At 33.7% G+C, this 12,199-nt stretch overlaps 1 protein-coding gene across 2 annotated transcripts; it reads left to right on the top strand.

Moving 5' to 3' along the window:
- Nucleotides 1-7,265: 7,265 nt before the first annotated feature.
- On the top strand, nt 7,266-11,200 carry LOC124847244 (INCREASED PETAL GROWTH ANISOTROPY 1-like protein 2). Of its 2 annotated transcripts, none has more exons than XM_047324687.2 (8): nt 7,266-7,579; nt 7,671-8,304; nt 8,539-8,976; nt 9,072-9,203; nt 9,295-9,476; nt 9,730-9,841; nt 10,244-10,387; nt 10,753-11,200. In XM_047324687.2, the coding sequence occupies exons 2-8, from the start codon at nt 7,681-7,683 to the stop codon at nt 10,864-10,866; spliced, it is 1,746 nt and encodes a 581-aa protein (XP_047180643.2). In that variant the 5' UTR covers nt 7,266-7,579; nt 7,671-7,680; the 3' UTR covers nt 10,867-11,200. The 2 variants fall into 2 exon arrangements, with proteins under 2 accessions (XP_047180643.2, XP_047180644.2); XM_047324688.2 differs by having other exon boundaries at nt 7,266-7,583.
- Nucleotides 11,201-12,199: the final 999 nt, after the last annotated feature.

Raw genomic sequence — 12,199 nt, 5'->3', positions numbered from 1 at the left:
CTGCTCACATCCACACGGATGATCATTGCAACAGGACAAACGACCGAACGTACAAAACGAACAAGACAGGAAAATAGGGTAAGCTTATGTAATTTAATTCATGTATCAGCATACTTCATAAAATCAATTAAACCAGATAAATCATTAACTCTTTCATTCAAAGCCTAATACTAGACTCTGACGGTCCAGACTGTATGATTTCTGTGTAGCTACGATGTTCGTGCAACCGGGTGATGTAGTAACTGGGATACCCTCAACAGCTGCCACCTGAGGTTAGTCCTATCTGTCCAAATTAACCATAAGGACTAGGACCTCCTGTCATTCCCACACATGACTTACCCTTCTCTACGTGAGAACGAGTAATCACGGAATATCAGAATGAACCGCCAGCTTAGCGTGCCCACATTCATACTTTACCAATTTCTAATATTCATTCATGAGATATTCCTCCCCGGAACACTCTTTCATATTCATACTCATTTCATCTACATCATATTCCATCATCTTTCATTTTCAAAACCTCAAATCGAACCAATTTGAATACAGATCCCATAGGATACCAAATACCGACCGTTAATCTTCAACCCCAACGAGACCGAACACTTGGAGTGAGACCGAGAGGTCTCCAGTTCCAAAACAGATCAAAACCGAGAGAGTTACTATCAGGGTTGAGAAAGAGACCGATTACAATAATATTTCTCAAAGACTAATAGAATCGAACGTTATTTACAAGGTGAGCCAATTTAATGAACTGACTCATGAGAGTTTAGACCGAACGCCAATAAGCCTAGGCCGAGTACTAAGACTCTAGGCCGAACACCATAGAAACTGATACTGTAGGACATCAAATAATAATAAGTGACGGAATTATATGAAGAAACCGAACGCTATAAAAACTTAGCTTATTTATGAGTTTAACATCAAGGAGAACGAGTGGTAGTCGAAGACTGAACACTGTAGAGACCGAACGCTATTAGTTTTGGCCGAATGCTCTTATTTAAAAATTAAATTACAGAATCAAGGTCGAGCGCTTGGTTTAAGACCGAGCACCACTTAATACGAGCACTTGGTGTAAGACCGAGCACTACTTAGTACGAGCACTTGGTGTAAGACCGAGCACTACTTAGTACGAGCACTTGGTGTAAGACCGAGCACTACTTAGTACGAGCACTTGGTGTAAGATCGAGCACTTGGTGTAAGACCGAGCACTACTTAGTACGAGCGCTCGGTGTAAGACTGAACACTATTAAACTTATAGAATAAAGGCTTGATAAATATAAGATACCATTTAACTAGTGTTCAAAAATGAACGAAATATACAAATACATATAGATATACTGAAGTTTATAACCAAAAATGAAAACGTTCGGTCCTCAACTGGAATTCTCTCCAAATGACAGAATCCAGTTCCAACCGAGTCCACAAGAAAATTGAACGGTCAATGACCTTCAATGACGAACATCAATTTTCACATAGAAATACGAACTTAGAATTCATACTCTTATTAATACATTCCTCAGCATTTATCTTCATACATTCATACAGCCAAAACATAGTAACAATCATACTTCATATTTCATCCAACAACCAAACAAGCATGCCAGCATTCAAAAACGAGAATAAAAATTAGATTATATAAGCTTCCCTTACCTCTTAACGTGACCAAACGCTCACAGATATGGTTACTGGTTCACCTCTACAAATCCTTCTACCCTCAACGCTTGACAACTTCCGAAACTAAACCAAACAGAAAATCCAGAAACTCTCAGAACGAGATAATTGATTCATGCAACCCATAAACTAGGTTTGCATGTACAAGTAAACCACACGACTGAGGGAGAGATGAACTTACCAGCTCGGAATCGAAAACTGATCGGTTCAAACGAACGCCCTCGACGCCGGGAATGCTCAGGTGTGGTCTGCTTGATGATCGGAGGAAGAAAAGAGTAAGATTTTGTAGAGAGAAGATTAAGAAATCTTATAGAGAAGGAGGAGAAGAATGGATTTTCAGAAGGTTGAAGAAGATGGTTGCATGCAGAGAGTGGCGTGAATTTTTGAAAACTTAGAGTTTTACTCCTATCGTCAAAACCGAACGGCCACTCCACTACTCACACATGTCTTCCACTTTCTGTTTTCCAGCTTCCCTTCCTCGACACTTGTCTTTCAGTCAGCTGAGTTTTGAGTGAATTTTAATGGGTCTGATACTAACCAATTAATTTATTTTTTAATAATTATTAATATCAGCCTTAATCAAACATCCAACCGTTCTCTTAACCAATCTTAATTTCGTGGGGTTTACATTTTTGCATTGGTGGTAAAAGACAACAAATTGAATTATAGGCATAGTCTTCTACATTAGTTCATCTGGAAATACATTCCAAATCAATTAACGGGGGAGTTTAAAAAAAATTATATTTCATATCCTGGTAGATGATTATGAAAAGTTTTTAAGAATTACTCCATCCAGAAAATTACTTTAAATTGAACATTCCATAAATTTATACGGTGATTAGGTTAAATATAAGATTCCAATTGCTCAAATGGCTATTATACTAAATTATTTGCACTAATATTAAAGTTTGCTAATACTTTATAATAGAACTTAAGTTATTTTTATGTATTTGATTTGTTTTAGTTTATTTTTTACTGACTTATATATATATATATATATATGATGTTTTCTTCCTTTGTCATTGTTGTATTTGTATTTGTGTTGTAGGTGGTTTTGCGGTGAGTGTGAACTTTTTAATCATCAAGTAATAACATTGAAAATTAGCTATGTGAATCAGTTTGAATGGTGGTGATTGTATATATGTGTTTTTCTAGTTCAATGAGATTTTTTTTAAGTTCTCCTTCAATAAAATTCAAAAGTACAATTATTCTTAATTTTATTGACAAAATTTTAAGGCAAGTATCAAATAAGAAAATAAAAGTTAGATTATAAAGGAAGCTAAAAAAAACCTTTAAATGATTAAATTTTTATTTAATCCTTTATATGAAGTAAACATTATACTCATGCAAGATAATTAGGAAAAGATAATTAGTGAATATTTGTACCATAAAATTGAAACAGTTAAGTTTAGCCTACACAATGGAACTAAGAAAGGTTTTAAATAATGTAGATTTGTACCTAGCTTGAAGCAAAACTTGATATCCCTCGGTGAACTTGAAAAGAAAGGCTAAAGGTTTATTATTAAGAAGTCCTTTGTGTTTGTATTTTTCACACTCAAAAGCATTGATACTCTAGTAAATTAGCAAGATATTTTTATGCGTATCTTTTAAATTTGTTGTAAAACTCTTTTAATAGAGTTGTACCCTTACTTTCATCTATCAATTACATGGACAAATACTTAGGTTTCTGCTTCCTACACCACCTTATTACTAGCTGCATCCCATTCAAGAAAAAAAGAACTAAAACACGCTTTCTCATTGTACTACATCACCCTTGTTGTTATAATTGTTATCATCATCGTTGCCGCCATGCACCATCACAGTGACAAAGGAAGAAGAAGTCACGTTTAAAAATTATAGGGTAGACCAAGAAATTAGGAGGTGCAGGAAGAAAAGGCCAATAATTATAATCCTAAAAAAGCAAGAAATAAAGTTTATATTGCAGATAAAATTATATTACATAAACTTTTGTATAGAAGATTAATAAAAATAGCGTTTTAATGAAACCGGTGGTGTCTCCCATCTTAAGATAGTTTTAATGAAACCCTTGGTGCCCACCAGAAGTGGGAAGAAGTTTGTGTTCACACCTCTTTATGTATATATATATGCAACATATACATGAAATGTTAGGCACTCATCCAACACATATAATGACATTTCTTAAGTCACAACCGCAGTGTCTGATGTGAAATCACAACTAACCTTTTTCTTCTCTATTTCAAGTATTCCTTCTAAGGGAATCACCTTCTCAACCCTCAAACACTCCTTCTCTCTCATTACCTTTCTCTGCAATCCTATATCAAAACTTTTCACATTGCAAAAACCACTTCAACCCTTCAACCTTCCCTTCTATACTTAACTTTCTTTTTTATCCATCTGAGTATGAGTCATTTTGCTCAGCATATCAAGTTTAACTAAACAATTCCTGCATGATAGCATTTGTATGGCTAGATGATGATCGTGTTGTTGTTTTAGTTGGAAGAACATGAGAAGGCTTGCTAAATGATTCAAGGGGAGTTAATATTCAAAACTGCACTATATCTCTCAAATTCAGGAAAACAGGTACTTTGCTCTGTTTTCATCATTCACAATACCTATTGTCTATGATGCAATTCTGACCTTTTTTTTTATCAAACACCGAACACTGCAGGCTCAAATATGTTCCTCATAAAATATATATGTGTGTATGTGTGTTTTCTATTTAGTTTTAATAAGGAAAACATTTTTTTGAAGTTAAAAAACATTTGTACATAGCATGCAAAATATATTCACTATGAAGTACCAAGTCATACAGGATATTTTTTTTTTCTGCCCACAAAGTATATATATATTGATTTAGCAACACAAGTGAACATTTTTGTTTTTTCGGAGAACTATTTTCACATTCACAGATAAAAAGGGTAAAGCTATATCTAAACAAAGAAATCCATATGATCAATTTAAACCTTTTGTACAAAACGTGTTGCATATTTGTTACATTATTTTTCAAAATAACGATGAAATAGTAGATTTTTACTATAATAATGGCGTCATAAATACCCATAGATATTTATCAAATTAAAAAAATAATTGAGATTGATCATAAGTTTTAATCTCTGACAGTTTTTCAAAAATAATTTAAAAATTTAAAACTAAAAAATGGTTCTTTTTGGTAATTAATAACTAGTAAAAATAACTTATTTTAAATAATAAAAATAGTTTTATAATAACAGGCACTATGGCGCATCGTAGACACGAGTACCAACAATATTTGTAAGTGTGAATATTTCCATGATCATAACTTTGTTATTATTATTACCAACGTAAATTTCTGATTAAAATACAGATATTAGTAGTAGCAATAATTATATGAGTTTTGTCTTATTATTTTTTTCATTCCTACAATTCCATAGAAGATAACTTCGTGATATATGAGAACATTGAAAAGGGCTATTTGTATAAAATCTGTTGCTTTATTTTAAAAAGATAGTGACTTTTAGATTTTATTAGATATTGGTTTATTGCAAAGGAATTTTCATTTAAGATATGCTTAAGATTATTGTGTTTTGTACTTGTGCACATGTCACATAAGCCTGCTTTGAACCAAGGTAGCATGTAATGGCCCTGAAAAATATATATGTAGAGACTGCAGCTCCTACCAACACCATTCTCTCTCTCATCACTTCAATGATGGAATGCTGCTGATGTAGTTCATTCAGGTTTCACATGTCACATTTCTCACAAATCAAATGTTTGATGAGAAAATTTTTATGATCAGAAGAACATAGGCTTTGACAAATTTTATGTCAGCAGTTCCCATCTGCTAAAATATTGAACAAATCAAATTCACTTCATATCTATGAAACACTTGCAGTCAGATAAAGTGCATAGTTACATTCAACAATGTTTTTAGTTTTTAAATTCCATCAATACGTTCCTTCTAAATTTTACTTGGCTGGTCATTAAGGTTTTAAAATTTGACTTCTCAAGATGGGATACTAATACTTTTCCTTCTGATATAAATATATATATATATATATATATATATATATATATATATATATATATATATATATATCATGTCAAGGATAAATGAAGAATCTGATATGTAATAAAAGATAGATGAACACTTCAAGCCAAAGTCTATAAAGGTCTAAAACACATAGGTTTGTCCATATATTCTTGATGAATCTTTCATGTAGAAAGTGAAAAGGAACTTACTGTATATTTTTTATTGCTTTTAGGGCATCAAGTAAAGAATATGGCTAAAGCTAATGATACTCACCCACACTTTTTGTCTTTTAGTTTAGTAGTTTATGGTATTGTTGGGTTTGAGACATGAGAGTTTTGAACCAATATACTTTAAGCCTTAGATTTTTCTGTTTGATACATTCATTGCCTACTAATATTGGTGCTGAGAGAAATAAAAAAAATGCAGAGGACCTTTTACTTTCACTATCTTTTAATTCCTTTGTAATGATATTTTTTTCTGAGTCTGTGGTCCCAAATGCAAAGACTTTGTAATTATCCGTGGAAGACAAGGTAAAGAGTGTGACCTCTATGAGTTTGATTTTGACATTTAAGGCAGAGGAATCCATATCCTTAAAACATTGTTTCCATGCTTGCAAGTGACATTTCGTTCCCTTCAGCCAAAATCAAAGCATTGTTTACCCACATGGTTAGAGAAAAAAAAGGTGGTTTAGTTTAGTGCTTAAGTTGTTAAGTCAATTGAAAACGCATTATTGATCGATGAACCAATCAGACTGCTAAAACTTGTAATTCAAGCTACAATGAAAGAGAATATGCCACCAAACATGTACTTGAAATCAAGTATACTCGTTTTTATAATACAGTTTTATGTTGGCCTTACAAAAATAAATAACACCCAACAACTAGTAATTTCGACTTTGAAGACACGATTCTCTCTATATAATGTGTTTTATGGGAATATGATTTAGTGTCCAACAGTACTATTGTACTTTACTAAATAATGACTGAGTTTCATGCCTTCAACTTCTTTGTCACATTGAATTAAGGATGTTGACACTGTCTCTTATAGTACACGACAAAGTCTTCTATGGAATTATTCCATGACACTAACTCTCTTTTGGGACCCAAGAGGTTTTTTTATTATGATAATAACGGTTTAGTCCTTTTATGGAAAAATCGTCATCGACACATGCATGTGATTGTCTGTATGTATAATTAGGAATACATGTTGTAGTTTACAATGTGTACATGGGATTAATTTGAACACACATTAAATTTTGTTTAGCAATGAAAAAAGTATTTGCATTCAATTTTAAAACAAATGGGTTTACCCTGTATAAGATAATCTATTAATAATCTGATTTGATAAAGTATTTATACTCTGATATTGGAGCATTGTTGCAGATATAGGTTAGTGCCTATTGAGGAAAACTAGTCCTAGGCATGCAAGCAGCATATATTCCATCTCAAGTGGAAGAACCAGGACTTGATTTTGCCTAGCAAAAGACAAAGAATCAATGGAATTTCTGTCCTTTTTTCTAGTAGAATCTAACTGTACCTTAAGAGTCATAGTGTCCTCACCCTTTGGATGAGGGTCACTTTCTTTTTTGGTGGCCAAGTTAAGCACCAAGTTTTTAAGCTTTTCATTTCCATGTCAAACAAGTGTTTGTGCGACTCTACTCACTTCATTGCAATGTGTACTTTAATTGAGAATAAGAAAGAATAAAAAATCACCAAAGCTCTTTACTATACATAGATTGTTGTCACTGTTCGTCATCTATGACCACCTCATACTATCACTGATTTGTTGTGTCTCATCTTCCACACAGAAAGGTGTTGCATAAATCCTGTATTTTCTAGGTGGCAAGTTCCTGCTTCAACCACCATTTGTATTATTGACATTCACAAAAACACCACCATTCCACTGACACAGAGAACTGTATGTATGTACGTTTTTTATTTATTTCTGTTTTGTTCTTTTTATTGTGTCATTCTTTGAGCTATCTCTCTTTTTTGAGGCACGTTTTCAGAACAAGAGCCATGAAACAAGGGTCACCAGCATCACCACCACCACCACCATCACCACCACAACCACCCCCACCAACAAAAAATGTGATCAGGCTTCAGAGCAGTTTAACGCCATCAAGGTTAAGACTTCCTTCCAAGTACAGAGAGCCTCCAAGGACTCCACCAGAGGTTGTCAATGGAGTGGTGTCAACTCCAACTAGGAGAGCCCAGTCTGTCACTCCAGAGCTGAAGCACACTTCCAGGATCAAAAGGGGTCTAGTGCTGAACAAGGCCAAACCCAATGAAGAGGTTGCAGGAACCCACAGGGGTAGGGAAGCTGAAGAGGCTAAGGCTGTGTCTCGCTTCGTGCGGCCTCATGCTGTGGAACAGTTTGCTAGGCCAAGGAGTGCGGTTGGGGAATTTACTATGAAGAGGGATAAGGAGGACCCTGATGGAAAGAGTAAGAAGGAACTGATGGAGAAGCTTGAGGTGAGTGAGAGTTTGATCAAGAATCTGCAGTCTGAAGTTCTGGCTTTGAAGGCCGAGTTGGAAAAAGTTAAGGGCTTGAATGTGGAGCTGGAATCTCACAACAGAAAACTCACTAAGGATGTTGCTGCTGCTGAATCGAAGGTGATGTCTTTGGGTGGAAGTGAAAAGGTGAGAGTTCAAATGTCAACGGCTTTGTTATTTGTTATCATAAGCTTCAATTGTTTTTTCACTTCTACTGTTCATATTTTCTGTATGGTTAACCCATTTTCAGCTGAAGTTTGATTGGATATTTTAATGTTATTTTCTATAATGATGTAAAAACGAGGCCACATATCTGTTTTGGGGATAAAAGTTATGTTTGAGCTGTTGCTGCATTGAAAGTAAGTCTGGTTTTTATTTTAGATGAAGGAGCCAATTGCAGAACATCAGAGCCCCAAATTTAAACACATTCAGAAACTCATTGCTGACAAATTAGAAAGGTCCATAGTGAAAAAGGAAGCCATTACTGATGGCTGCTTTGTTAAAGCCTCAACTCCAGCACCAACAGCAATTCCTACGATTCCTGAAGCTACAACTATAAGGGTAGGAAGAAAGCCTGCACTAAAAGCATGTCTGCCACCGCCTCCACCACCGATGCCACCATCAATCCCTTCTAGGCCTGTAGCAAAAGTAAATAACACCCAAAAGGCCCCTGCATTTGTAAAATTACTTCACTCATTGAAGAATCAAGAAGAAACGAAGAACACAACAGGATCGGTTAAACAGCAGAAACCAGTTGCTGTGAATGTACATAGCAGCATTGTTGGAGAAATTCAAAACCGTTCTGCTCATCTATTAGCAGTAAGCACTGTGTTTTCAAATTGAACTGGTGGCTATACATTTGCTGTCATTTTGAAATTAAATATACAGCATTAGTGACTGATCATGCTTTCCAGATAAGGACAGACATTGAAACAAAAGGAAATTTTATCAATGACCTTATAAAAAAGGTGGTAGAAGCGGCCTACACGGACATTGAAGATGTCTTAAATTTTGTGAATTGGCTTGATGGTGAACTCTCATCATTGGTGAGTGTGTAGAAAAATTATTAATCTATTCTGTTTTCTATAGAATAGATTGCTGTTGATTTCTTATTGCCACATATTCTGTTTTCTACAGGCTGATGAGCGTGCAGTCTTGAAGCATTTTAATTGGCCTGAGAGAAAAGCTGATGCCATGCGTGAAGCCGCAGTTGAGTATCGCGAACTTAAATTGTTAGAACAAGAGATTTCCTCCTTCAAGGATGACCCTGAAATTCCATGTGGAGCTTCCTTGAGAAAGATGGCCACCCTATTAGATAAGTAAGAAAGTATATCTATATAATATATTTAGGTACTAATTATGCAGAGCACAGATAATGTCAACAGTTTTACATTGTGAGCCAATGAAATATCCTTGGTGATACAACTTTTGACGTACCATACATGATAATTTGTACTTAGATGATAGTGTAAAATTTATACTATGAGTGCATATTCTGTTTCCTCAATTTTAAATATGCCAGGTTTATAGTTTGAAGGATACTTACACAGTCCTCTCCTGTCATTCTGATAGGTCTGAGTGCAGCATACAGAGACTAATCAAGCTGAGAAATTCTGTAATGCGTTCATATCAAGATTACAAAATTCCAACCGCTTGGATGCTTGACTCGGGAATCACGGAAAAGGTATCATTTTTATCTTTTCTTTGTGAATGTGACGATAACAATAATGCCACTCAGTAAACCTTGTCTTTCTAATAAGAATTAGAAGTTATGGTTTAATGACATTGGCAATTCTTGAAATCAGTCTGCATGAATAGATATAATACTTAACCATGAACTGAGTTGTGTGAGCCATGTGTTGCTTGGTTTACCTTCAGTTTTTCTTTAACTCAATGAAAATGAATCGAAACAACACAGCTAACTGGATGAAGAACAGCTTCAGTTTAGGATTTATTAATCCAAGTCTCTTGTAATTAGCGGTTACTGAATATCACTTACATACGATATTTATCTTTTGAGAGTTGATATTACAATTTTTCATTGTAAAACTTGATTAGAAGAATAATAATTATGCCATATCTGCAGATTAAGCAGGCTTCTATGATTCTGGTCAAAATGTACATGAAAAGAGTGACAATGGAACTTGGATCTGCTAGGAATTCTGACAGACAGTCAAGTCAAGAATCCCTTCTGCTTCAGGGCGTCCATTTTGCATACAGAGCTCATCAGGTATTTCCTAGTGTCTGCAAATATCTGCATATCTTCTTGTCATCAATATTAACCTCCCTACTAATGTGTCAGTTATTTGCAAATCGTTAGAAATGTCATTAGACCGCATGATCATAAATTGAACAAATACCATGTGCTGGTTTGAATGACGAGTACTACTAAGTTTCTGTTTCTTGTACTGCAAACTTAATGATTGTGGATGTTTTGAAAATTTAGCAGAATTCTGTAATTCTTTCACGCCTTTGAAATGACCACCAACCCTTTCTTTTATAAAAAGCAAAAAACTTATTTGCACTCACAACATGAAATATTACAATTTTCATCATTTATGTGACTGATTCACATATTTTGGTATGTCTTTGTAGTTTGCTGGAGGTTTGGATGCAGAAACTCTGTGTGCTTTTGAAGAGATAAGGCAACATGTACCAGGACACTTAGCAGGGTCTCGAGAACTTTTGGCTGGCATAGCATCATCGTAAGAGGCCATTGATATTTTATGCTTTCTTTTCCTTGTCCCCAATGTTCAACACCATTGACGATCATTCAGAAGAAATAAGAAGAAACATGCAGAGATTTTGAAGAAAAAACTAGCTGCTCCCTCGTCTTGATCTATGGATAAAATCTTCAGTCATTGAGCTTAAACAGTTTTTGAGAGAAAAAAAAAGGATATGTTAGCTATATGCACTTACAATGTAAAGCACTTTTCATGATCATCCAGACACAGATTTACCATGTATGATAAGTTTGTTAACTTTGATAATAACCAGCAAAACTGATCTTAATCGATTGATGATAAATATTTTACGTTGAGTACATATATATACATTAAAACCCAAAGATAGATCCCTTCTACTCTCTGATTACGTGACAAGAACAAGAAGTTTGCATGTGTAGGTGCTTATATTTACCTGAGTTTCTGTAATAACATAATTTCATTGACATATTGAGTTTAGAAGTACAATTCGGGCTATTCCTTTTCTAACATGCATGCAACTGTTTATTTTTGAAAAATAGTTATTTTATTAAATGCCATTTTAAGAAATTGACAAAAAGTAAAATAAATTTTCCAAAACAACACTTTAGTTTCCAAAACAACATGTTATCTTCTATGTTTGCTTCTTCAGGTCATTAAACTTTCTCAATAAAAAAATATACTTAAAGATAAAACTATTAATGAAAATTAACAAAAATAAAACTATTTTTAACAATTTATTACACTACTACAAAATAACGGTTGATAGCAAATAATTTTTTTTAGTGTTTCCACGTCTACTCTTTAAAATGATTTGTATGAATTTCGTAAATAATTGAATTAGAGGTATATTTTTATAGTTTTTAGAATGAAAACTTGTAGACTATTTTTGAAATGTAAAGAGTAAAATTCTAATGTGTAAAAAGTTAGGTAGTTTGAATTATTTTATAATATTAAGATTTCGTAAGAAATTATAATAATTTTTAAAAGTATTATAAATTATGTTTTCTACTAAATGAAACTTTTGTCGAGGATGGACATGGATGATTTTGAATTTGTTTGCATTTTGGAGTTAGCTTTTAAAAAAATTGATTTTGTTTCTTGTAAAAGTTGATGGAATTATATATGTTCATGATGACAAAATTGATTATTATATGTCACATTTTTTTTTCTTTATTTGACATGTATTCAAACATGAAATCTCAATTTACCATAATCAATTTAAGTAGGTATAGAAAAAGGTCTAAGAGAAAGTTAACGGGAGATTCTAGGAAATTCAACATTAATTAGTTATGAATAGCTGGTACAAAAAATAAAATCATAACTTTTTAACTCAAAAC

This window comes from Vigna umbellata, chromosome 2 (genome assembly GCF_029865625.1).
Source record: "Vigna umbellata cultivar VRB3 chromosome 2, Vumbellata_1.0, whole genome shotgun sequence".
Classification (NCBI taxonomy): Eukaryota; Viridiplantae; Streptophyta; class Magnoliopsida; order Fabales; family Fabaceae; genus Vigna; species Vigna umbellata.
This window is presented reverse-complemented; position numbering and strand designations above follow the sequence as displayed.